The 26650-nt window shown below is 30.8% G+C and overlaps 14 protein-coding genes across 14 annotated transcripts; 9 read left to right on the plus strand and 5 right to left on the minus strand.

The window, feature by feature from the left end:
* Positions 1 to 192: 192 nt before the first annotated feature.
* cgd2_170 (40s ribosomal protein s24) lies at positions 193 to 672 on the plus strand (the record flags this gene model as incomplete). Its single annotated transcript, XM_625386.1, has 1 exon — positions 193 to 672. A coding segment is annotated over one exon (480 nt), but the record flags the coding sequence as incomplete, so codon positions are not given.
* Positions 673 to 1043: 371 nt separating this feature from the next.
* On the minus strand, positions 1044 to 1646 carry cgd2_180 (hypothetical protein; the record flags this gene model as incomplete). The annotated part of the gene is made up of 1 exon (XM_625387.1): positions 1044 to 1646. One exon carries the CDS (start codon positions 1644 to 1646, stop codon positions 1044 to 1046), a length of 603 nt encoding a protein of 200 aa, XP_625387.1.
* A 770-nt stretch (positions 1647 to 2416) lies between these two features.
* On the plus strand, positions 2417 to 2827 carry cgd2_190 (conserved hypothetical protein; the record flags this gene model as incomplete). Its single annotated transcript, XM_625388.1, has 1 exon — positions 2417 to 2827. One exon carries the CDS (start codon positions 2417 to 2419, stop codon positions 2825 to 2827), a length of 411 nt encoding a protein of 136 aa, XP_625388.1.
* A 189-nt stretch (positions 2828 to 3016) lies between these two features.
* cgd2_200 (possible apicomplexan-specific protein) lies at positions 3017 to 3988 on the minus strand (the record flags this gene model as incomplete). The annotated part of the gene is made up of 1 exon (XM_625389.1): positions 3017 to 3988. A coding segment is annotated over one exon (972 nt), but the record flags the coding sequence as incomplete, so codon positions are not given.
* Positions 3989 to 4558: 570 nt separating this feature from the next.
* cgd2_210 (glycerol-3-phosphate dehydrogenase) lies at positions 4559 to 5809 on the minus strand (the record flags this gene model as incomplete). The annotated part of the gene is made up of 1 exon (XM_625390.1): positions 4559 to 5809. One exon carries the CDS (start codon positions 5807 to 5809, stop codon positions 4559 to 4561), a length of 1251 nt encoding a protein of 416 aa, XP_625390.1.
* An 808-nt stretch (positions 5810 to 6617) lies between these two features.
* cgd2_220 (transcription factor TFIIF) lies at positions 6618 to 8036 on the plus strand (the record flags this gene model as incomplete). The annotated part of the gene is made up of 1 exon (XM_625391.1): positions 6618 to 8036. One exon carries the CDS (start codon positions 6618 to 6620, stop codon positions 8034 to 8036), a length of 1419 nt encoding a protein of 472 aa, XP_625391.1.
* Positions 8037 to 8521: 485 nt separating this feature from the next.
* cgd2_230 (phosphatidylinositol phosphate phosphatase, putative) lies at positions 8522 to 13312 on the plus strand (the record flags this gene model as incomplete). The annotated part of the gene is made up of 1 exon (XM_625392.1): positions 8522 to 13312. One exon carries the CDS (start codon positions 8522 to 8524, stop codon positions 13310 to 13312), a length of 4791 nt encoding a protein of 1596 aa, XP_625392.1.
* A 939-nt stretch (positions 13313 to 14251) lies between these two features.
* On the plus strand, positions 14252 to 15118 carry cgd2_240 (ubiquitin-conjugating enzyme; the record flags this gene model as incomplete). The annotated part of the gene is made up of 1 exon (XM_625393.1): positions 14252 to 15118. One exon carries the CDS (start codon positions 14252 to 14254, stop codon positions 15116 to 15118), a length of 867 nt encoding a protein of 288 aa, XP_625393.1.
* A 119-nt stretch (positions 15119 to 15237) lies between these two features.
* Positions 15238 to 15630, minus strand: cgd2_250 (conserved hypothetical protein; the record flags this gene model as incomplete). Its single annotated transcript, XM_625394.1, has 1 exon — positions 15238 to 15630. The coding sequence occupies one exon, from the start codon at positions 15628 to 15630 to the stop codon at positions 15238 to 15240; it is 393 nt and encodes a 130-aa protein (XP_625394.1).
* A 658-nt stretch (positions 15631 to 16288) lies between these two features.
* cgd2_260 (hypothetical protein) lies at positions 16289 to 16945 on the plus strand (the record flags this gene model as incomplete). Its single annotated transcript, XM_625395.1, has 1 exon — positions 16289 to 16945. The coding sequence occupies one exon, from the start codon at positions 16289 to 16291 to the stop codon at positions 16943 to 16945; it is 657 nt and encodes a 218-aa protein (XP_625395.1).
* Positions 16946 to 17375: 430 nt separating this feature from the next.
* cgd2_270 (translation initiation factor eIF-3 subunit 7) lies at positions 17376 to 19013 on the plus strand (the record flags this gene model as incomplete). The annotated part of the gene is made up of 1 exon (XM_625396.1): positions 17376 to 19013. The coding sequence occupies one exon, from the start codon at positions 17376 to 17378 to the stop codon at positions 19011 to 19013; it is 1638 nt and encodes a 545-aa protein (XP_625396.1).
* Positions 19014 to 19530: 517 nt separating this feature from the next.
* Positions 19531 to 20148, plus strand: cgd2_280 (60S ribosomal protein L15; the record flags this gene model as incomplete). The annotated part of the gene is made up of 1 exon (XM_625397.1): positions 19531 to 20148. One exon carries the CDS (start codon positions 19531 to 19533, stop codon positions 20146 to 20148), a length of 618 nt encoding a protein of 205 aa, XP_625397.1.
* Positions 20149 to 20276: 128 nt separating this feature from the next.
* cgd2_290 (hypothetical protein) lies at positions 20277 to 20828 on the minus strand (the record flags this gene model as incomplete). The annotated part of the gene is made up of 1 exon (XM_625398.1): positions 20277 to 20828. The coding sequence occupies one exon, from the start codon at positions 20826 to 20828 to the stop codon at positions 20277 to 20279; it is 552 nt and encodes a 183-aa protein (XP_625398.1).
* A 1211-nt stretch (positions 20829 to 22039) lies between these two features.
* On the plus strand, positions 22040 to 25786 carry cgd2_300 (kelch repeat-containing proteins that is fused to a HSP90-like ATpase; the record flags this gene model as incomplete). Its single annotated transcript, XM_625399.1, has 1 exon — positions 22040 to 25786. One exon carries the CDS (start codon positions 22040 to 22042, stop codon positions 25784 to 25786), a length of 3747 nt encoding a protein of 1248 aa, XP_625399.1.
* Between the last annotated feature and the right edge of the window lie 864 nt (positions 25787 to 26650).

The raw sequence follows: 26650 nt of genomic DNA on the forward strand, positions 1-26650 counted from the left end.
ATTATGACCATAATAAATAAATATTAATAATAATATGAGACATATTATATGTATGTTAAATGTTAAAATATATAAATAAAGGCACAATATTATTAATGTATTTAAGAGACGTGTAGGGTGGTTTTGAAATACAAATGAAAATATATCAATATTATTAATATATATATAAATAAGCTTTCCTAGTTAAACTAATTAAGCGGAATTATTTTCTTGAACAAAAAAAAATTCTTCCAGGACAAATTCGGTGTTGTTTTTAAAAATTCAAAAAATATAACAATGAATAACTTTACAGTCAGAGTACGTCAATTTTTAAACAATCCTCTCTTAGCCAGAAAGCAGTTTGTTGTTGATGTTATTCATCCATCATTAGGAGGAGTCAGCAAATCTGACTTGAAAGCTAAATTGGCTAAGTTATACAAGGTCCAAGATGCAAACTGTATTGTATTATTTGGTTTCAAGACTGCCTTTGGTGGTGGAAGATCCTCCGGATTCTGTGTAATATATAATAACATTAGTGCCTTGAAGAAGTTTGAACACAGATATCGTCAAGTCAGAATGGGTATTGCTGAGAAGGTCACAGCAACTGGTCGTAAGGGTAGAAAAGAAACAAAGAATAGAAGAAAGAAGGTTAGAGGTACCGAGAAGGCTAAGATATCTGGTGGAAAAAAGTAAATTAATCCTGATCGTGTATTATATAGATTACAATCTATTGCAGATCACTTTGAAACTTGACATCAAGTTTTTAATAGAAATCACATCTAATAAAGAGTAAATAAAGGAAGAAAGATTTTGTATTTCAGATCTTCGTATATATGTTGTTTTGGTATCACCAGTATACCATTTCATCATCATCATCAACTCTGAGATCTATTTCTAACCATATTTTCCAATCTACTTCAAGTGGTATCTTTTGTGATCTTGCTGTCCTGTTTCATTTCAAGGTATTAAAATCTAGAGGATGCGATACAAGTTATTGAAAAGTTATTAATATATATACTTTTTTTTAATCCTGATTCTAAGATAGACTAATATTCTAACTATTTTCAGTTTATTCCCTTTTCTTTTTTAATCTTCTTAATTAAAGACTTTATCAGGCTATTATTCTCTTTCCGAATTATCTTTAACTCTTCTAATAAGGGATTCAACTGATTCTCTTGGAGTTCTAGTTGTCTCTTCTTTCTATTAAAAGAAATCTGTTTCATGCTTTTCTTTAAATCACTTTGCTCTTCTTGAAGTCTTTGTTTGTGACTTTTGAGTTTCTTTACTTGATCATTCCAAGCTTCATCACCAAATTCCTTAAGTAACTGTAAGTTCACCTTAGTTATATAATTATACTGAATTTCTAAACCTATCTTCTTTATATGACTTATTGTCTCATTCTCGTGTATCTCATGTCCTATTATATCATTATCATTCTCCTCATTCTTCTTCTCATCTTCTAAAGTAATCTCTTTAATTTTATCATTTCCCTTTCCAACCTCATTCAAAACAGATGATAATTCCTCCTTTATCAATTTATTTGCATATTCCATTTCTTCTGTAGATATACCGTCTATATAACTTAATACATTATACGCATTAACTAACTTTTCGCAAGAATAACCATCTCCTCCACATGTTGTTTTCAATTCATCCACCATATTCATTCCTTATATAATTGCAATCAAATAATCTATATTTTCTTTTTATTCTATATTGGTCCTATCCACCACTTTCTTTTTTAATAATATAATATTACTTATTACCTTAAGTTCTCTACCTATCTTCTATAAAGTAGAATTAACTCTAGCATCTGACTATTCTTTATAATCAGCATCAATCACAATTCCCCTTTCATCAACAATCATTCACTTTCATTGCTAATATTTCTAAACTATTATCACACATTAGCTCCATTTCTGTATGAAATAATCAAATAATTTTAGGCGGCACTATTTTGGCGCCCAATTTAGTACTTGAAGTAAAGATTAATTAATGTATAAGCAAAGAAATGAGGGTCAAAAAAAAATAATTGTAAACAATTAATGGATTAGTGGAAATAAAAATTTCAAGTTTGAATTAAGGAAAAAAAACAACAAAAAATAATAATAAGAAACTAAAGATCATCTAATTCAACTTATTCTATTTTGTTGTTTTTTTAAAGAGGAAGATCTTGGCAGAATACGCATAACAAATTAGTAGACTCAAGAATATCCTCAACTTTTACATGTTATACAAGTGTGCAAAGCTACTCAGTTGTATTTACTAGAAATTATATAACTTAAGTGAAAATTGAGCGATATTAGGTACCATAATTCACTTCTCTATAATAATTAAACTAACATTTTGAATTAATTGTCAAGGCTTTAAATACGAAGTCAGAATACATAATAAAAGTCATAACTGTATGTGATATAAATATATTAATATAGAAAATATGATGGATGATAATAGGAAAATAGGGCTTGGATGCTGTGGTCTTGGAATGATTTTGATAATTTTAGGAGTTTTATTGTTCTTCGACAAAGCACTGTTAACTATTGGAAATTTTACTTTTGTTGCAGGGTTAACATTAGTTTTAGGCCTAAGCAAAGTTACAAGATTCTTCTTAAAGCCTGACAAACTTAAAGGAACATTGTTTTATTTTGGGGGATTATTTGTGATTATAGTGAAAAGTACAATTATTGGATTTATTCTACAAATGTTTGGTTTGTTTTATCTTTTTAACAGTTTCCTACCAAACATTGTTTCCTATATAAAGCTTTCTCCACTAAGTTTTATTCTAGAGCTTCCAGGAATTAAACAACTTTCTGAGTGGATTTATGATCAAAGAAGACTTCCTTTATAAATGAATCACAGATCTTGTATAATTATAATACTTTTAAATTAGAGTTGAGGTTTTTTTATTATTAATTTAACTTGTTAACTACAGGAAACTAATTACTGCTAATAAAAACAAAATGTCTATAGAATTAGCAAATTAATTAGCTAAACTACTTTTTCTTTCTCCTGCTTTCTAAAATCTAATTAAGTATAATTACTTAACAAGAGAAATCATATTATTCTCTACCTTAAAGAGATCTGTTCTTTCAGCAATGAAAGATCCTAACTTTTTAGAAACACCCTCTGGTCTCTTAATCTTATTTCCAATCATAGCCATGTTTGTTCTGCCATTCTTCTTTAAGAAATCGATAATTGACTCTTCATAAAGTTGATCTGGCTTGCTTTGTGACTTTGATTCTAAACGACTCTTTTTTGAAGGTGGCTGAGAATCTGAAGATTTGGTCTTTTGAGAGGTTGATGATTGCTTGTTCTTATTCTTTGTAGATGGTGCCTTAACTGGTTCTTCTTCTTCTTCTTCCTCCTCTTCATCATCATCCAAATCATCTAAGTCATCTTCATCATCCTCATCACTATCTTCATCGCCATCTTCATCATCATCTTCATCATTATCCTGAATAAGTTCGTCCAAATCTAAATCATCAGCTTCATCACTGTCGATTTCTTCATCATCAATCTCCTCTTCAGTGGATTCGTCAGATTTAGATGGTAATTTTCTCTTGAGACTCTTCTTGTTATCAATCTTAGAGCTCTCTAATTCGGGTTCTTCTTCTTCTTCTTCTTCTTCATCTTCTTCTTCATCAGACATACCCATTAAAGCATCATCATCATCAAAGTCTTCCTCCATTTCTGGTTCATAGAAACCAGAAATATGTACTTCATTCTTTCCAATAATAGAAAGTTCAATTTCTGCTGATGTAGAAAGGAATAAATCTAAATTTGCATGTTCAATAGTACCTTTTTGTAATGAACAAATAGTATATGCATTACCATTATCTATTGCCTGAACATAAACTCTTCCATTATCCTTTGGCTCAGATAAACATGCTTGACTTAAGTGCAAAATTTCACCTTGTGTTGAATCCAACTTAACTTTTTGACCTGGCTTAATGATTAATCCGCAAAACATCTTTAACTGTAATATCAAATAATATTGAAGATTGATACCTTAAATAAAAAATATTGAATTTTATTTATTACTATTCTCTCTAGTAACAAAAATGAAAATTTTGATTTTCCTCTACTCTTTATCTCTACCTAACCTTTATTTATTTATCAGAGAGATGACGAATAGAGACCTATCCATTTTCATTTTACATACAAATTTAATGTCAAATACTAAATGTCCTATACCGGCAGTAGACATGACGGAGACGCGCTTTTTTGAGAAAGGGGTTGTGAAAATAATTTTTAGATTTGAAATTCAAAAATAAGAATGAAGAAAATTAAAGAGAATGTATTTGTTTAACATTTCTTTTAACACAAACTTTGTGAGAGAAGGAATTAATTTGTAGCTTTATTTAGTGTTTATGTATTTGACTAACAATGATTGAAATATTGAAATAGATATCAGTAATTTCCTAGGTATTAAATAATTTAGAAAGAGAAAATTTGAAAGAATTAGCTATTTAATCAATAAAATTCTACATGAGCCTCAAATAATCGCTATATTAACGTCAGAATGATCATTTTATGTTGGGCAAATGTTAAAATTGGTTTTTAAATACTTCATTACATATTATTCATATTGCATACAGCTTTGTGTTTTAGATAAAATAAGAGAGCCAACTTGTCTGGAGGAAGATCTTTGCATGACTTCTCCATGGTTTGGACTATCGTCAATTAGGGAAAGGAGTCCAGATGGAACGAACCTAAGCTCTCTCAGTTCATTTCTTCCTAGAATGTCAATCAATGATCTGGGAGGAGCACCAGTATATGCAATCTTAAAGCAGCTTCTAAAAAGCGGGAAATGCTTATCTACATCAATAGACTTCTCAATCAATAAAACTTCAAGAGTTTCATTAATTTCCTTAAGAGTTACAAGCCCAGCAAGATGCTGACCTCCTGTTACTTCAGCTTCAATTTCTTCCCAGGGCTTCTGACCATTTGATAATGTAAAAGCTTTACCTCCCCTAACATTTCTTCCACCTAAACAAGTGGTGACTAGGTCAGCAATACCACATGATTCGAAGAAAACTCTAGTCATAATAGAACTTCTAATATTAAAGAAAATACTTCCATATAGAATCATTTCAAGTACTCCTAATCTCATAACAGCTGCAACGGTATTTGTACCACATCCTAAACCTTGTATCATACCTACAAGTAATGCAATAATATTTTTTAATCCTCCAAAAAGTTCAGTACAAATAACATCAGGAACACAATCTATTTTGAACCAAGGAGTATCAAATAAGTATTGCCAAATATAAGCATCATCATAATCAGAGCAAGCTAAAGTTGCCTCACCAAACTCCTTAGCTGCTAATCCTGAAGCTACATTTGCTCCTGAAAGAACACAACAATCGATTCCCAATTCTTCTTCAATAATTTTACTAATTAGAAATGGATGGCCATTCTCAACAAGAAAACCTTTTGTTAATGATACAGCTCTAACAGCTCTAGAAAAGTCAATATCTAGCTTTCTAATTTGGGATGCCACAGAGCGTATAAATTGGCTTGGAATGACAAATATCATTAGATTGCAATCTTCACATGCTTCTTTTAAATCAGTAACAGCTCTGATATTATTAGGTAGCTTGAAATCTGGTAAATATTTGACATTAACATGATCTCTGTTAATAACATCAGCTAAGTACTCTCCTGATTCAAGTCGTTCATCATATAGCCAAAGTTTTACTTCACTGTTAAATATTAAAGTCCTTTCAGTATTATACCCTACAACACAGCTAATTGCTGATCCAAAGCTTCCTGCACCAAAAATGGTTACTTTTAATGAACTACAACGAAGATGTTGTCTTAAGCACATAGTTTTCAAAAAAGAGTTTTAGTTCTTAATTTATTTCAATTCTATTGAAAAGTTTATAATTTTTTGCTGAGAATTTTTTATATTTGTCAAAAACATTAATTGGCGCCAATTGTTTGAATTTCTGTTTTCAATAATTGATTTAAAGTAAACTTAACAATTATTAAGTAAGAAAAAAAACTGTTATAAATATGATTTCTGTTTTTAATAAAATTAGTAAATAATAATGAACTAAAAAATATCACAGAAATTATTTCCAAATATATATATATATATATATATATATAAGAACAAAAGCTATTTATTTGATTTAATAATGTGTGGCAATTACATTAGATCTATAGATTTATCGAAGTAACACATTATTGTAGTTAAGATTTATTATTTGTATTGATTAGAATGTATGTTCACTATCAATGTACTAATCTACTAAAATGCAAATTTGTAAATTACTTTTTCAAACGATAATAATTTTCTATATTTTTGTTCATGTAATTTCTCCTATAAATAATTATTTGATAATTACCGCCTAGTACCGACACAGATGGCGCCAAAATGTGTTATGTGAATATAAAAAAAGGGGAAATTAAAAAAAATAAATAATCGGGGAAAAAAATCAGTCCAAGAGATATAATTGATAAAGGAAAGTTTATGGCAATGCTATAGCAGTTGGGAGTATATTATGGTATACTAATAGCGATTCACATCTATATAAGTTTAGAATTTTTATATTTCAATAGGCTAAAGTTGGTTAACTCAAGATCAAAATTACTTTTAGGTAACTAATTAGTCAAATAAAACAGGAATTGACATGGCGGATACTAGTTCTAGGGTTAAAACATCATCATCAAGTGTTACAGCAATGTCCAGTATAGAAAATAGAAGGAGGAAGAATGTGACAATTAGAAAGCCAATAATTCTTGGTACCTATGCATTTATGCTTTCAATTGCAGAACAAAAGAAAAGAGGAGATAATGCGACTCATTCTTGGACTTGTTTTCTAAGATCTCCTGATAATGAGGATATTTCTTATTACGTTAAAAAAGTTGTTTTTTCTCTCCATCCAAGTTTTTTAAATCCAAACAGAGTTGTTGAAAAATGTCCTTTTGAAGTAACAGAATGTGGATGGGGTGAATTCGACATTATGGCAAAAGTTTATTTTGTAGATTCAACAGAAAAGCCCGTTGAAATTAAACATTTCTTAAGGCTTTATCCACCAGGTACAACTGATGTAAGAAGCGTAAAGTTCCCTTCGGATAACACTCCTTCTGATTGTGTTGCTTCAGAAACTTATGATGAATTCATTTTCTATGAGCCTACGGAGAAATTCTATGAAAAATTAATTTCTGGTCCAATTCAACCCATGGCTCAGCATAGACTTCAGCCATATTTTCACAAAACTGATAAGTCTGCTTTTGAAAAGACCTTGGCAGCTGCACATGTTTCTATTCAAAATGAAATGGCATCTTTAAGGGCTGAGATTGCTCAGATTACTTTAGATATCCAAAATATTCGTGAAAATTACTATTCTCTTAGACCTTCAGAAGTTGCAAGTATGTTTCCTCAACAACATATTGCTGATCAAAGCCCTATTAGCGAATCTAAAAGTTCCCATATGATGCATCAACAGTCAGAATTAAGCCTTCCTCCTGGAGGGCCTATTATACAAAAATCTGAGCTTTACGGAAGATCATCACCTAACCAAAGGACTCAAAATTCAAAGTTTCAAGGTCTTCCAAATTCAAGACCTGATTGTACCGTTGATCCACAATTCCAACCTCAAAATATTGATCATATTAACCATTATGATTCAGGAAATATAGCTCAGGCCTCTGGTCAACAATTCCACCAAAACTTTCAACAACAACAACAGCATCAACAACACCACCAGGTTCATCATAATATGACAGATATTCCTCCTCACCAAATCCACCAAGGCCACTCCTCTCATCAAAATATCTACGATAACCCCAAAATGGTGTCACATCTTGCTCATAATCATAATTCTAATTCAAACTTTAAGCCAAATAACTCTCTAGATGGAGTCAATATTGATATTAATAGGCAGACACAATTTCAAATGACAAATCAAATTCAAACTAATAGGAATCCAGAAAACCCACACTCCGTTATAAATAATAATCAAGGCCAATATTCAACTCATGATCCAAATCTTCCTCCAAAAATGGAACCTCATAGTTCAAATCCAAACAATGCTAATATTCAATAATAAATTATATTTTTTCTAGTATATATAATCTAATTAACTCTAATTAACTAACTTTATTTAATTTTATTATTTCTGAACTATTCTCTAATAAACCTTATTTTATTCATTTTCAAAACAAATTATTACATTATTTTAGTTCTTTCATCCCTCCTCAAACACCAACACTATCAATATAATTATTACTTTACAATAATTCTAAACATATTACTATTGGATCCCCCAAATATCACGATTTTACATGCCTCTTAATCATCGCCATACCTTCTGTCACTTTAATTAACATTAAAAAACCGTCACGTCCGGCGCCAAAAGTTTGGGCGCCTTTATAAAAAGATTCAAAACTTTTGTAATGATAAATGAAATGTGAGTAAGTAAATAAAAAATTAATGTGTTGGGTAACGCTATTCAGAGAAAAACTATTCAAATTAGGAGATTATTTTGCCTCTCTTTGATTTTTCTCTCAGTGAGGTGAAAAGTTCAATATAATGGGATGTTCCAAGACTAAATGGAAATGTATCCATAATGGAGAATGCTCAAAAGAGTTTTACTATAGAATCCACACTTTTGTTGGAGGATTAGAAATTTCTGTTGAAGATGTGGACACAAATCCATCATCTTCCAAAGTATCTTTATATGATGAAGAAACAATATCTTTCCCACGCTTGGTAATAATAAGGCCAAAAGGATTAAATAATTTAAAAGATGTTAACTCTATGAAACATGTTTCTGAATACAGAAAAAATATGTCTTTAGATTACTTTATTGAAATTTATAAGGATTTATATTCAGAACCTTTGAATGTTGAAACTAGTCACCTTTATGATTTTACAAGTAATTGTATCTTTGAAATATTATCAGAAAAGGACATACCCCTTCTAACCGAGCTTAGAAGTTTGTATGGACCACCAGAATTCTTGAATTCAGAAAATAATATTGAAGGAAATATTTTAGGAAACGTACTTGAAAAAGATGAAAGCGGAATACTTGTAATTAATCCATGGGAATCATCTTCTATTGGCCAAACTGGAAGAAATAGTTCATCTAATGGAACTTTTGCAAAAGATGATACTGATCCATCTTCTCATAACTTTGATACATCACATAGAAACTCTAAACAAGATTTAGATACAAATCTGGAAAATTCTATGGGAAGCCTAGGCCTAGATTTCTCTGGATTTTCTATTGCTTCCATCAAAGCATTCGCAATTTTTGGTATACTATTCGTTTTTGAGGAACCCTATTTATTAGTTTCAACTAGTAGAGATATTTCAAGTGTGATCTACCAAAATGGAACCTACAAAACAATTAATAGGGTAACTAAATCTCTTGCTATTCCATTATTTTCAAATTCTATTGAAAACCAATATTTCAATTTAGATGATCAAATTCCTTTTCAAAATAAAGAGGATGGTCTTAAACCAAGTAATGAATCCTTTTTTAAACAGCCTGAACAAATGAATTATGAGTTTAAGGTTGACCAAAATGATCCAAATGATAAATCCAAAAATGATAAATCCAAGAAATATATGGAGAAAATGGAGTGGATTAATAGAGTTTCCTCAACATTACAGAAACTCTCTCCAATTAAAGGAAATAAAGAATCATTTTCACTTCTAAGTGATTCAGGAGCTAATTGGCTAAGTAATTCTCTTATTAATGTTTCTTCAGGTATACTAAGTACTGTTTCATCAGCTATTTCAAATTCAATTAATATTCAACAAAATAATCCCTTACTAAGCACTAATAACTCACCAACAAATCGTCAATCTAAAGACTCTTCTTTAAATTATATTGATAATCAATCTAAAACAAAAGATCCAAATTCACCTATTTCTTTGGAAGAGCTTCTTGTTGAAAGAAGAAATCATTTAGAGAGACTTATTGAAGGAGTTACAAAAATGATTTCCTCAGGAGGATTTTTCTATAGTTTTGATATGGATATTACTCATACTCTCCAACGAAAATTTGAGAATTGTTGGAAGGATCATACTGAAAGAGTGGGATCTTTAGGTGAAAATGGAGAAACTTCTTCAGAAATTAAGAATAAAGCTTATATCATTTCAGGAGATTCTAGATTTATTTGGAATAGAAATATCTCTCTTCCTGTTCTCATCTCTGGAGTAGATCCACGCTGGATTACTCCTTTAATACAAGGATACTTTTGTAATCAAGCAATCATCATTTCTCCTGAAGGTCCTGGATATAATAAAATCGGTCCAGATGTTCTTTCACTCAAAATGAATCTAATCAACTCTTTTACTGACCTTGATGAGTTGATTCCCCAAGCTAACAATACTAATAGTTCAGTTACATGTGAACAAAAATGTGCATGTACTGATAATGGTATTACTCCATGTAGACATAAGTTTGCATGTAAAATGTGTTATCGTGATTATATTGACTCATTAACGAGATATGATATTGTTTTGATGTCTAGAAGATCATGGGAAAGAGGTGGAACACGTTTCAATGCAAGAGGAATTGATGAAAATGCAAATGTTGCTAATTTTGTAGAATCTGAATTACAAATATGTATTAATAATTCAGATCACTGGTTTGCATTCACTCAAATTAGAGGCTCAATTCCTCTATTTTGGGAACAAACTGGTGTCAACTCTTGTGCAATTACATGTTTTGATCACGACTATTCCAGTTTTATGTTTGATAAGCATCACACTAAACTTGTTAATCTATATGGAGAAGTATTTTATGTGAATTTACTTGGCTCTTCAGCTCATGAACAGGCTTTAAGCTTGGGATTAAAGAAGGAAATTAACTATTATAATTTGAATATTGAGAGTAAATACAGTGATGTTAGATATTCTGAAGATTCAGAAACTGGATTAGTATGTAACTGTATGAAAAATCATATTGGATCTACCAAAGATGAATTTTGTTTTTGTAGTTGTAGAGCAATTCCTATAGTTTATACAAATTATGATTACCATCAAAAGGTAAAAAATCAAGGATTTGAAAGTGCATTAAATGAATATGTTTCTATATTAGCTAAAGAATTTGGAGATAGAATTGGCTATTTTCATGGTGTTTTTTCCAACTCTAATTCTAAGTCTTGTTCCGAATTGAATTCAAATAATAACCAGGAACCTGTTACTTTCGTAAACTTTTTTGATCTTGATGAATTTGAAACTAAAGAAGAGACTCAAAAGAATAATGTCAATGATGTTGAATCATTGAAGAATGATCGAGATAGAGAATTTATTATTAAGATGAGACAAAAAGGAGTAATCAGAACTAATTGTTTAGATTGTTTGGATAGAACAAATGCTCTTCAATGGTATATAGCTTGGACTTGGTTTGTAGATTTAATTTTATCAATTTCTACATGTTCTTTGGAGAATAGTAATTTACAAGATAAACAAGACAATGGTAGAAATATATCTCAGGAAGGTTTTGTAAAATCTTTATTAAATAGTCAACTATCTCATTTTGGATGGTTTAAATTAATCTTAAATGGTGGAGAAAAGATACAGTTAGAAGAAAACAATATTTTAGAGATAATTAATAGTAAGAATTTGAATCAGATATTAATTCCAAGATCTATAAATTCTTGTATTTCTAGTATTCCAAGGATTCAAACTCAAAGTAAAGTGATGAACTCTCCTCTGACTTTGTCAAATCCAATAATACCTTCTAGAATTAGTAAGACAGATTTTGAAATAAGAAACTCTCCTATTCAAACAGCATACAGAGAAATTGTACAAAGACATTCATTTGTAATGAAAAGATCTACAGGTAATAATAATAATAATTCAGGTTTACTTAATGGATTAGAAATAAATAGAAACAGCTCAACAATAGACTTGGATGACTTTAGATCAAAAAACTTATCACAATCAAGTAAGAATAATTTATCTATATTTGAAATATTCAGAGAATGTTTGTTAAATGGTATGGGAGTGGTTACTTTGAAAGACTCTTTTAGTTTATTATGGGCAGAAAATGGGGATGTAATAAGTGAGCACTATACTGGAGCAGGGAGTGTATTTAGTGGGGTTATTAAGAATAGAAAGATTTCTCTCTCTACAAACTTTGACCATGCTGTAAAATCTTTAAGAAGGTTATATCACAATGCATTTGAGGATTCTTCTAGACAACAATATATTGATTGTCTTTTATATAAACATCCATCAAATTCAAGTTTACTAGGACGAACAGATGAATTATTTAAAGATAACTTATTAGATAAGGATTCAAAAGTCCAGAATTTTCCCCAGGTATTAAATAAAAATTCTAAAGAACTAAATAGTGAGAAGCTTACCATTTGGATTGGTTCTTGGAATCTTGGAGGCCAACCATTAAATATAGACTTGGATTATTGGATTAAGAAAGATTTACCAAAGAATACCAGTATTGTTTGTTTTTGTATGCAAGAAATTGTTGAATTAAGTAGTGTTCGTGTTGTGTTTAATCAGAATGATAAGAATAAAGAAGCCACGTTTGAAATGTTAGCTTTAAGATCATTGGGAGCTGATAAATACATAAAGCTTCATAGTATTAGCTTAGTTGGTCTTTTTTGCGTAATATTTGTCAGAAGATCTTTTCATCACTTCGTTAAATCTGTTGAATCAAATTCAATAAAACTTGGCCTTATGGGTAGTACAGGAAATAAAGGAGCTGTAATGATTAGAATGAATATAGAGAGATATGGAAGCATTGTATTAACCAATGTTCATCTTATTTCGGGAGAACAGTACAAAGAAGAGCGTAATTCTCAGCTCAAGCTAATTCTTCAGTCACCAATTTTTAATGAAATCCCTAATTTTAAAGGGTTTCTTAAAAGCGGATCATCTTTACAAGATCATGATTTAGTCATTCTTGCCGGAGATTTTAATTTCAGAATTCAACTTCCTAAACAAGAGGTGATTGACTTGATTAAAGATAAAAACTTTGTTGAATTACTTAAGTTCGACCAGTTTCTTTTGGAGAAGAAATCAGATAACGAGATTTTATCGAAATTAGTTGAAAAGGAAATTTCTTTTTTTCCAACTTATAAGTATATTCGAGGTGAATATATATATGACCTCACTAGAACTCCTTCTTGGTGTGACAGAGTATTAGTATTATCAAATAATTCTAAATTGCCAATGATTACTACAACAGACGCGGATACAAAAAATAGCAAGCAAGATAATTTCCATGAAAAAGATTCTTTTAATGATTATAATGTAACTATAACTGGATATAAAAGTGATGAAAGATATTTGGTTAGTGATCATCATCCAGTATTTGCAGTTATTTCTGTTCAATTTAATTGAAACAGTACTTTTCTCCCCTTCCCACCTCCACTTAACAAGGGTTTAAGTTTTATTCTTTTTTTTTTTTAATTCCTTACAGGTAGAAATTCTAAATTGGTAATATTTAATTTATATTATAGAATGGTTTTATTTTTCTTTTAACTTTTTCTTAAGTGATAACTTGAATCTTTAATCGTTTAATGACATTATCTATGTTCATCTATTTATATATGCAAACATGAATTAAAGAATAATCAATTTTGGTAGATAATATATACTCAAAGATATTTTTATTTTAATATTATCAATAGTAAATCTGGTTTAGAATATTTGCAACACAAGAATGTATTTTTAGTACAAAATTAGAGGTTGATAACTATAAACGATAAAGTAGTATAAAAACATATTTCTTAAACTACTAAAATTCAAATAATTCTATCACAAAACTACTAAATTAATAAAAATTTTCAATTTTTCAAAAATGAATATTTTACACTTTCACACAATTTCTTCAAAAAATAAATTAGCATGCAAATAAAGGCGCCAAGTTAAGGCGGGCAGATAGTAAACAAAAGGTGGTAATTTATTTGAAAAATGTATGCAAAATATATAGAAAAATGACATTAAGGCGAAAATAAGTATTTTGTAAAAAATTAGAATTTAAGATAAATTGGGTTAGCAATATAAAAAATAGATAATTAAAAAGTGATATATTATTATATTTATAGAAAGTAGAAATTTTGTGTTGAAAATAATTATTTTAAGGAAATATACATAGAAATTAGTGAGTAATATCAACATTTAGTGTGCATAATATTATGTGATTTAGAAGATTGGAAGAGAAATATAGAAAAATAAGTTGAAAGAAAATTAAAAGTTTTCTAATGGGAAAATTGTATAATTAGAAAATTAATTGGATAAATTTATATTACAAAGTAAAAAAAGTGAAATAAATATCTAATGAACTTAGGGTTGTGGAATCCAATAACTTTGGAAGTGGAGAATTCAAGGTTGACATACTTTTCTATAAGATCTGATCAGTTATTAAAGAAAAGCAATTCTAACAAAAATAATGAAGATAAATTAGTAAGAGAAATAATTTTGGATTATAAATACTTAATAGATTACTCATGTTTATTGGAATTTTCTCCAGATGGACTATATGTGATACCAGAATATGAAAATATATATACATGGCAGGGAGGTATTTTTATACGCTCTGGTTTATATGCAGGAGCATTTTATAGGTTTCAGATAGAATTAGCATTAGAAAGAGAATATGTTTCGGATGGATCAGAGTTAAAAACACACAAAGTAGAATTTTTGAATCCTCCAGCACATCCACTGGTTAGCATTAGTAGTGGGTTATTATACATTCCAAATGAGTGGCAAGCAAAGATCCAAAATAATGTTCTGGCTTTGTTATTTTTTATAAAGAATATATTTTACTTGCCAGAATTAATAACATATAAGTTAGATGATCAAGAGATTGGTAATGTTGAAATGTCAGATTCTGTCAGAAATGATCCAAAGAAAGCAATATATAAAATTCAGAGAAGCGTAAAAGATTCAATAGAAAAGTCATGCAGAGCATATAATTCCAAATTCTCCCCTTTTAAATTAAATTATCATGTGAACGATTCCGATAAAAATGAAGACAAGGAAGAAGCAAAACAAGAATTTCATTACAATATAGATGATGATCTTTCTGCAGATATTGTAGAGTACATTAAAGAATGTGTACAGAACTCATCAAACATTAATGAACAAAAAGAATCGCTTAATGAATGGATTCTAAATATTGTTGATAAAAACAAATTAAAATAAATGGATTAACTTCAAGTACTAGTTAATAATAAGATTTAATATTTTCTTGATAGACTGTTTTTAAATCGAACAGAATTCTAAATTTTATTGAAATATTGAGGGAATGTTCCCAACAATATTTAATGAATCTTTCCAATCTTTGCCAAGTGAGTGACAGTAGGAGGTAAAGAAAGATCAACGGATAAGACCTTCTTTAAAATTAAATCTGCAACTGCTCCCCCATTGTTTTTAAAATCATTCTTGACTATCTCAATTGCCTCCTCTGTGGATTTTTCTAAAGTTTGATCTACAGAATCTTCAACAGAAAAGTTTTTAAACTCTGACTCAAATTGTGCCTCTTCCTTCTCTCTAAATGCCTTTAACTCTTCTTCAGCAGAAATTTGAGCCTCCTTGAGCTTTAAAATTCTGTTTTCCTTTGCGCGACGAACAATTTCCTCGGCATCCACCTCAGCATCCATTAACTTTTGAATTAAGGCTGATGAGCCTGTACCATTCTTTCCTGTTGCTGACATGTCTCTCTGTCAAATGAAAATCTCTATTGAAACTTCCTAAATATTTATCTTGTATATTATATTCGACCACAGTTTATTCAAACTGAATTCCTATTAATTACTACTTTTAACTTTTCAATTTTCAAGCCTTATTAGCGGCTTTAATCTTATTCTCAATATATTTATACCTTCCCGCCTTAGGCGGTAATCTTTGAATCCTTTCTTAACAATGATTGCACTAAATTGCATGTTAGAGTGAACATTTTAACAACTCCAAACTTAATTTTCCTTCCTTATACTAATTGCTTTGCCTTAATTTTTATAGATGTTGATTGTAATTATACTTCCAGTAATTCTTTATATTTTGTAAATCTTATTCAATATTGTGATAATTAAAATAAACTTGAGGCGCCAACATTTTGAAAATTTATTTTGATTTTAACGATACCTATTTGCAAATAAATGTGTAAATATCTAAAAATAATATGATTTGAGAGATAAATTTGACTACGATCATTTTGAATTTATTTTGACCATATTCTATTTTGTAGATGGATATGATTAGTTGTTTACATTTATATCTCAAATAATTATTGGGAATATAAGTTTTAATTCTAGAAACCAATCTAAAAATTAAATTCATAAGAAAAGAAATTAAAAATTTGGTATATTCTCAAGAATGAAGGAGTCAGAGAAAGAAAAAACTGTATCTAGTAATAGAGAGTTCTTAGAAATTAATGAAGAAAATAATTCAAATAGATTAGAAGATTTAGTTTTAGTTGTTGATCACAATAAAACTAATAAAAACAATATTATTAACTTCAAGGAAAAAGATGATGATAGTCAAAATAAATTACCTCCATGGAAAAGAAAACCAATTTCTCTTGATAATGATATTTTGAAGAGAGCAAAAAATTTCCTTTCTTTGTGTGAAACTATTGGAAATGAGAAGGTAACTCAAAGCTACAATGAAGATAAACATGTAGTAATGAATGTACATATGGGAGTGTTTGACATTAATGGGAAGCTCCCAGAAGATAGTTCCCTTTCAAATAATGAAATTGTGGATGTATCAAATTTAGATTTTAAAACTTCTCAGGATAATGAACTTTGCCAAATTGAACGAGATGAAGATGACAGTGACGATAACGATGAAAGCGATAACTATGAGGACGATATTACTGGATCCTCATTTAGATATGATCCAGATTCTAAAAGTTCATTGGAAGAGCAAATGGCCATCCACAAAATGTTAACTCAAAGCAAATCGGGAAATGGAAGTTCTAAAAAGAATAAAAATTTTGTGCAAGTTATATCATCAAAGGATAACGAATAATACAAGCATGTGCTACCTATTTCAGTAGTATAGAAATAAGATTTTCCCGGATCATAAATATAAAAATTCAAGCTTGATGCATTATTGAAATCTTCAAAAGCAAATAAAATGTGTTACATCTCATACATTCTTATATATTACTACAGTAAATTTCAATTTACTATAACTACGATTACAAATAATATAGTTTTTTTTAATCTTTTACTTTTTTCCTTCAACCTTTCTTTTTCATTTTATTTTCACAATTAAGACAATAATGTTGGGCGGCAAACTATTTTAATAAGTACCGGTATTTAGAAGAATATTAGAAGTCGAGAATAAAAAGTACATAACATTCCTTGTTGAATATTCTAATCCTAATAAAGAAGTGATCTTTGAGTTTTTAACAAAGGAGTGGAAAAAGAATTACTGAGATCATTGGAAGCATAAAATGAGTAAGTTCAACTACATATTAAATTTTTCTCCTGATACTTGGACTCCAACAATAGAGTCTAAAGCAGGAGAAAACTGTTTGGGCGGAATAAAGAATTTCCCATTTGCCCCATCTATGAAGATTGATAGACTAGGAGCTGTTTGCGACTTTTCATACACAAGTTATTCGAGAGGAAGAGACGCAAAATCATCTCAAGCTGATAACCAAGACTTCCACCTGGTTGACTCTCGTCCATTTCCAAAAACTAAAGTACGATATGTACAAAGAAAATTCCAAAAAGAAACTGCTCAGGCATACCATCAAAAGCAACAACAACAGGAAAAGGCAGAAATGCTATTAAGACAAGGAAAGAGAAGTGCAAAGATGCGTCAAGCTGGTACTCAACAATATCAGTATTCTCGACATAGATTTGTATCTCGTATGAGAACTTTAACGGAATGGTCAATAGAACCATTATCATCATGGATATCTGTTGCAGAGATTCCACTTTCATCTTTACCAAAACAATTTTTAGATGTTAGTAAGTCAACAATTGAAGACATTGGATGGTTTGGTACACTAAAGAGTTATAATAAATCAATGGATCGAATTTCTCCAAAATTGCCAATGGTTCTTAAAGACTTTGGAAACATGGAATTCCTCCAACCTACAACATCTGATGATGAGATCCTTAGAGATGCTTTACTACAGCCAGAAAGGAATATTGATGTTGCAATTACTGATCAAATTCTGGCATGTTTGGTTGCAGCTGCTCAATCAAAATACTCATGGCATATCTTAGTGACAAATGTTGACGGAAAGTTAATTTTTGATAAACAGGATGGATCAATTATTGATTTGATCACAGTTAATGAAACATCAGCTGAACCTCCTCTACCAGACAATGTAAACAAGAATAATAGACCTCATTTACTTGGTTTGGAGGCTTTGAAATCCAATCAGAACTATACTCAAAACATTCAAATATTCGGAGATGAAGGTATTATTAAGCAATTTGAGCCAATTCCATTCTCTGAGGAAAACCAGGACACAAATATTGAATCTAAATGTTATAGATATCGTATATTCTCTTTACCTCCAAGAGCTGGAGCATCATCTAGCGAAAATGCACAAAAGACTGTTAGAGTTGCAATAAGAACAGAAATAGATGCTCAAATTCCAAATGCTGAATCGGAAAACAGTGGATTCATTTTTGCTAGAGCTTTGAATGAGTATGATCCAAAGACTGTTAAAACTTGGAATACACAATTAGAAACTCAAAAAGGTGCTCTTCTTGCAACAGAAATTAGAAATAATGCCTGTCAGTTAACTAAATGGGCAACACAGGCTTTACTTTCCAGTTGTGATATTCTCAAGCTTGGTTATATTGTTAGAAGAACTCCTAATGATAGAGAGAGCCACCAAATTATTAGTGTCCAATCCTATAAAACTAAGGAATTGAGCGCTCAAATGGGACTAAAGGAAGAAAATGCATGGGGTATTGTTCGTGCTTTGGTTGATCTTTTATCTGAGCAACCAGAAGGTCAGTACGTCATTCTAAGAACCCCTGTAAAGCATGTACTCAGAGTATATAGAATACCTGATGAAGAAAGTAGTGAACTTCCTCAGGATGAACAAAATCACAATAAAGAATAGGCTAGCATACGTTATTTTTTTATCCATTAATTAACAAACTTGTTTGTAGATTAATTTTAATAAAACTTAAATACCTATTTCTTTTTATCACTTTTATCAATACTAATGTCACTAAATTGATGATTTTTCTAAAATTAATTAAATATTATCAAATGCATGTATGCAATATTTTACCTTTTAGCCGCAAGGCTTCCCGCCTGAGACAAGTTTTTACTAGGTATCTGTTAGGCGGGAGAGTGCCAAATTAATATATTATTAAATTAAAGTCTATTTATATTTAATTATTTGTTTATTCAAATAGAACAAATTTGACTTGTCTCTAAATATTCTGTAATTATTATTTGCCATGTTATTATTTAAATTATTAGAAACTATTAGTTATATTGTATAACATAAAAGACGAATTAGGCAAATTACCACAACATTAGGCGCCAAAAGGCATTTATACAAAAAATATTTAGTCAGAAGCCAATTGGAACCCTTCATATTTATATACATTTTTTTAATTTAAGGAAAAATGGGAGCTTACAAGTACCTCGAGGAATTATATAAGCGCAAACAGTCTGACATCTTGCGTTTCCTTATGAGAGTTAGATCATGGGAATACCGTCAGTTGCCAGCAGTTATGAGATGCAGTCACCCAACACGTCCAGATAAGGCCAGAAGACTTGGATACAAGGCTAAACAAGGATATGTTGTATATCGTGTTAGAGTCAGACGTGGTGACCGTAAGAAACGTGTTGCCAAGGGTATCGTCTATGGTAAACCAAAGAACCAGGGTATTTGCAAAATGAAGAGTACTCGTAATTTAAGAGCTGTTGCTGAGGAGAGAGTAGGAAAGTCAATCTGTGGTGGTCTCCGCGTCTTGAACTCATACTTTGTATGCCAAGATGCTACTTACAAGTTCTATGAGGTCATCTTAGTTGACCCAGCTCACCCAGCTATCCGTAACGATGCAAGAATCAACTACATCTGCAACCCAGTACACAAACATCGTCAACAAAGAGGTCTTACTGCTGCAGGCAGAAAGTCACGTGGCTTACAAGTTAGAGGAGGTAGAGCCGCTCGTCTTAGACCATCTAGAAGAGCAGTCTATCGTCGCAGACAACTTATTCAGTTACGTAGATATCGTTAAACCTATCTATAATCGGACCTCTAAATGCCTAGTTCGTATAATTGAGATCCGTTTTCTAGTTAAAATATCTATTCTATTTTTTGACAAAGTATGCTTAAGTACTTTTAATGCCAGATTTCTTTCTTACATTACATATTGAATAGAGAAGAAAAGGGTTGTTTTGATACATGTGTGTTTTGTGTAACTATTACATTAGTAATAGGATGATTCTCGGTGCTTGATATTTGATTATTGTATCTATCTGTGTGTCTATTATTTGTCTCAATTTGTCCATTAATATTTACTTCAAATGGATTCATACTGAAGATCCTTTCTTTAAGGAGCAATCTTGAACGCGTGGCTTTGGAAAGTTTTCTTGGAGAGGAACTTTTAGAACTGCTGTTCGTATCAAGAGTTGGAGAAGTATTCGAATTTGAATTAGCTCTGAGTCTAGTTGACCATTTTGAAGCAGTTTCATTAATTGTCTCATTGATTGTTTCATTCATAATATTAGGTTGAATGCCTACCCTATTTTCAATACTCTTCTCCTTTGCTTTAACAAAATTCATTGAAGTTTCTATTGGACTATTTGTATCTTTTGCCCGACATTCTCCGATAACTCTATCAGAAACTCCATAATAAATTTCTTCAAAATACGTCTCTTCATTTATTAACTCATCTTCAGAATCAAAATCAATCATCTTACAAATATTGAATAATTGCCTTGAATACTTTTCAATGCAAGATTGTAATGATACATTTGTTAAAAATAAATCAATCTCTTTATGATTTTTCGTATTATCAATGGCTTCTAATTCAGTATTGGAATTGCTCTTTTGCTCGTGTTCTAAATTTGGAGGAAGAGAAGAAGCATTTCTGAAATTTGAATTTTGGATCTTTTTGCTTCTACCTCTATAGTTTGAATTAGATTTAGTTTCATGGCTTGCTTGAAAATAGGTACCATCTGAATCTCTGTAGCTTTTTGTACGTACATTTAAATCATCTCTACTCTTACCTTTATTAGTTGTTCTGGCTTTACTTTTTTCTTTAGATTTATTATTTACAGGCGAAACACTTCTACACAAACTCCAGAAGACCCTTTCATCAGATCTCAATGACTCTAAATAATTCCTATACTCGGAAGATGCCTTATAGTAATTCTTTGATACTCTCTGTGTTCTTTTCTCCAATTGCTTCTCAGGAGATAGTTTATATTTGTTAATTTCGTTAATATCATTATCCTGAAATTTCAAAAAAAAGTGATTTATAACACTCAAAACCTAAAGTCTACTCGGTAGAAAACTTACTCTCCAGTTTGGGCGTATCTCAAAATTCATCCCATTTACCCCAACCTTCTCAGTTTGCTTAGTATTTGGATTGTTATTCTCCATCTATGCATAAACCCCTACTAAATCTCTACTTAATTATCATCCATTTTGAATTCTATTACTATTCCTTAAATATATTCAATTATTTATTCTTATACATGTGATGGCTAAATACATTTTCCACACAAACTAAATAAAAAACCTACATGGCGCCAAAACTTAAAATATTAAAGAGAAACTTATAGCAAGTGAGAGAATGAAATAAAAACATGTCAAGAATAGCATCAAATTAATAAACAAGAGTGCAAATTTATAGAAACTCTTCAATATTGAAAATAGATTCAACCAATTTTTCTCCCCCTTCCCTCACCACCATATTTACAAGTTCATAAATATTACAGCTTACAAACGCTAGGGTACCAAATAAGACTTGAATTATTAGTTGGCGCCTACTTTTCAAAGTGTAATAAATGATTAAAGTAAGTAAATATACTGTTTTATGTTGAGTTAAAAGCATAGCAATCAACAATTTTGTCAGCTTGATTGTTGGGAAATAGAATTTGAGGTTTATTTCTTCATTACAAATGAAGCAAATAACAGCTCTCAAGGAACAAATGAAGGATCAAGAAGAAAATAAAGGTGATATTCATAATACACAAATATTCCTTGAAAATGGGACATTAATGCTAATTAAGGATGATAGAACGGCACTTAGAAGATTAGATTTAGAAAACTGTAATGCGATGCAAATACCTTCTGCCCCTGACTTTAAGTTGTATTATAGGACAGGGTCAGAAGATACTGAAGGGGGGGGTGCTTGTAATCGGCTTCGAGTGCAAATAGTTGCAATTTCAAAAAAACTTAATAATGAGGAGGAGAAAGGAGACTTAAATCTGATCTCCAGTGTTTTAAAGGAGAAACTTAATCATTGGAATAAGGAATTGGAACTACGAACTGAAATAGCGTATATACAGAAAAATATTAGAATTGGTAATGAGTATGCTGTTACTAAACTTCCAACATTTCTTAGCCTTTTAAATGCTTTATGCTCAGATAAGGTAACAACAGGAGAACAGAGGAAAAGGATAAGGGATACAGTTAACTTATTTTTGATGGGAGAAATAAGATACGATGACATTTTTCTCATTTTTTCAAAAATTTTGGGAGATCAGGTACTTCATCACTTGATTGCTTCTCTTGAAGGACCATTAGAAAATGATGGTAGCTTAGATTTCTCTTGGATGGCTCGCTCATTCGAATTCAAGAAAGAAATCTCTCCATTTGAAAAACTTTTATCATATACAGATATCCAAAACTTTCTTAAGGACTCTATTAAGCTGTTTCCACTCAATGGCTTTGATCCCCTGGATATTCCTAATGTAGGTTATTCTTCAGTTAAATGTGGTCAATACTTGATATTTTTGGGTGGAATAAAATCATCAAAGAGAGAAAATGGAATAAGAAATATTTCCCTATACTCTTTTGATAAAATTAATGTACTTAATACAGAAACCTTGAAAGTTTCCAGTTTTATTTGTCCTGGTACCACGCCAAAATCAACAATACACCACTCTAGTAATTTGCTTATGTCTCAATCTGGCCCTAAAATACTTCTTTCTGGCGGACTTTACTGGGATGAATCTTCTAAAGAATTCAAGTTTTCTGATACAACTTCTGTATTTGATATGAAAACCAGAGGTTGGAAAATACTTGATGGCTGTGCAAATACTCCCAGGTTTCTACATACATCTCTCACATACCCACAGCATTCAACTGGTAAATCCTCACAATTCATTATCGTTTTTGGAGGGCTTACAAAAAGCCTTACAGAAATCTCTCCCTCTAATGATCTTTGGGTTTTCTCTACTAAATTTAATTCATGGACCCAAGTAGCTGTTCTTCCTGCACCAAACTCAACTCAGACTGAACTTCCAATGCCAAGGTTCGGTCATAGTATGGCTTGGATAAGCGAGAAAACATTCTTGATTTATGGTGGCGAGACTAGAACAAAAGAAGAAGATGATAATTATGTTGGTGCATTATTAAATGATATTTGGTCATTTACAATTAACTCTAATGATCATGATATAGAGAACCTAAATATAAGAGGCCATTGGACAAAAATTTCTTCTACAGGATCTCCTAGGCCTGCATCTTCCCTCCATGCATGCATTTCTCTGAGTTTTCTCAAGAATGACTCGAGAATTGAGAAAGTCACTGATATGATACTTGGTTCTACAGATGATTCCAACAATACCAACCAGTTACTATTCATTGGAGGGTGTTCATCCCCACTCATTAAGAGTTATCCAATTCACTTAAATGATCAAGAACCAGCCTCAGAAGATAGTAAACATAATCAAGACTGGTTTCTATATAATATAGAGGGCTCAAAATTTGAGCTTCACTCAAAGAATGAAGCTCAAATGGGTATTTTTGATATTAATTCCAAAAAATGGACAGGTATTGAAAACCTTAAAGTCTCCAATCCTTCTCCTACTAGCAAGTCAATGCTTACCCCTCTAATTGAACAGGATGACTTTTCAAATATGACTATACTAGGAGGGACATCTTTAATATTTGAAACTACTTCTATTAACAAAAATACGGTAATTCCCTGTATACTACTTCAAATGTTAGATAAAAGTAATTTGAAAGCTAAAGGAAGTCAAAGAAGATTTTTTGCACTTTCATTGTTAGGCTTAGAACCGTATTTTTCTACTGCTCACGATGAAACAGATTTGAATTTGGAACAAAATAATGCAGGCCTTATTACAGAGGAACCTACTATTTCAGAATCTGTCTCAAAGTATCTAAAACCAAAAGCGAACAAGAACTTCTCTATTTCAGCATCTGTATTTTCTCCTTTTAGCTCATCTCAAAGTTGGATTTTTGGAGCCATAGCTCATTTGACTGATAATTCCTTCTCAACTGAGGTTAATTCTAGCATATTTGAAATTTCAATATGCAAAAACTACATTTCTGTTATAGACAATGGCTCAGGATTGTGTTATGAAGATCTAAATAGACTATTCAAACATTTTGGAACAGATTCTTGTGGCTCAATGGATGAATGTCTAACAGATTCTAAGAATAGTTCACCATTGAAAATGTATGGTCTGGGATTCAAGCATGCATTTTCACGTCTCTCTGATACATGTATGGTTTTCACAAAAACTAGTAACTATATTGGAGTAGGACTATTATGCAAATCTATTATGAAATCTGAAAATTTGATTGAAAATAGATATTGGACTCCTATTTGCTATTGGTATTCTGATACAATGAAACCTTTAATCCCAAAAGGATCGTCCATATCCGAGTATGAAGAGAACCAAAGATTGATTCTTAAATATGGTTTTGTAAAGGATCCGAGCCTTTTCTGTGACCATTTTAATTCAATAGATTCTTGTTCAGGCACAAAAATGTTATTTTCTCTGGATGAGAAATATATAAAGCTTCATCCAACACAGTATCTAGAAGTTTCCGATAAGGGAATGAATCTTTTAAACCAAGGAAATTCTCTTATCGATTCGAACCATTTAAATTCTTGTGTTTTCTCAATCCCTGAAGAAGAGATGAATACTCAATCTTCAGAGTCAACTAATTCCACCATTTCTCCATTTTGGAAATCTGAAAGGTATTCAATAGACTACTCACTATCTACCTATCTTAGCTGGCTCTACTTGAACAAGACTCAAAAAATCTTTTGCCAAGGAAGACTTATATCTCATGATGACAAGTCTGAATCTTTAAGTTTGTACGATTTTCTAACTCAAAATCTAAATCAGCCTGTGGAGTTATCTAGAATATATAAAAATGGTTCTAATGATGGAGCTTTTGCTTTAATTGGGAAGCTTTGCTCCAGTTCTAAAAATGATGAACAGAACACAACAATGACAACTGAATCTGAAATTAGAGAAAACAATGCAGAACGTCCAAATGATATCTCATCAGCTAGCTCTAAGATCTCCAAATCTGAGAAAATCTTTGAAGCAGGCATTCTGTTGTACTATAATGGCCGTCTCATTCGAAGATTAGAACACACTTTCCCATGTACAAAACCTAAAGAATTGAATGAATTCCAATTAACTGCTCTAATCAACGTCCCACACTGGCTTAAACCTGCTAGCAACAAACAAGAATTCTTGTTAGAAAGAACCGGAATTTTTGAAGAATTCCAAGACCATATTAGAGAATTAATTTCGGTATATATTAACATTCATCATGATCAAAGCAAGCTTAAGGCTTGGGAGGCTGAATTCAATAATTCTAGCTCCGAAGATTCAAGCTTGATCCGCCCAAATAAGATCCCCAAATTAGAAGGATAAATTAATCTCTTTTATAAACTAATTAGATAAATCAACAATTAAGGCCTACCCTGATTGTCTGCCCCCTTATCTATTTAAATCAAAGTAATGGTCAGTTGAAATAACTATGCAATGCGCATAGTATTACCACACTATTCCATTCTATAAAATACTAATTTCTTCCTATTATTCAAACTTTCTCTACAGAAATTGATCAAAACATACTTTTGCTCTACTCACCTTCTTAGCATGTTTTATCTTTCTGTGCTGTTTCCAAGAGCCCGCCAAAACTCAGAAAATCCGGTACCGAAATTTACAAATACATTTCGCGGGAAAATTGTATAACGGTTAGTAGCTTGGTCACAAGCTTAGTAGAACGATATGCTAGTCACAAAAGGAATATAATTTGGATGTATAATATTCTTTAGAATTAAGGTCCTTTTAAAAAGTTGAAAGTTCAAACAATCAAGCTGGATTTAAGAACGAATATTTATTAAAAGTAGGAAGCTTAGCATCTTGTTATTTTATTTCTTAATCAGAGTTTCAAATATAAATATATAAATATATATATAAATATATATATTGATTAAAGAATGTAAGATTGCAGGAGACTACCGTGCTTTGTAAGGGTATTGAAATAACTATTTCCACTTAAGAGAGTTTGGTTAGCGAATTGTTTCCAAATTTCAGTTAAAGCATTAATTAAATATTAGTGAATAAAGGTATCTTACTTTATCAACTTTACAAAATAAATTCAATATTACAGGTAAATTTAATTGATTTGAGATTCAATACTTGTTATTAGAGAACCTAGCTTTTACAAACTTTGAAGGTTTCTATCTATAATGAATTCAAACTAATAATTGGAAATAATATATTTGAAAG

The sequence above is a fragment of the Cryptosporidium parvum genome, chromosome 2 (genome assembly GCF_000165345.1).
Source record: "Cryptosporidium parvum Iowa II chromosome 2, whole genome shotgun sequence".
Classification (NCBI taxonomy): Eukaryota; Apicomplexa; class Conoidasida; order Eucoccidiorida; family Cryptosporidiidae; genus Cryptosporidium; species Cryptosporidium parvum.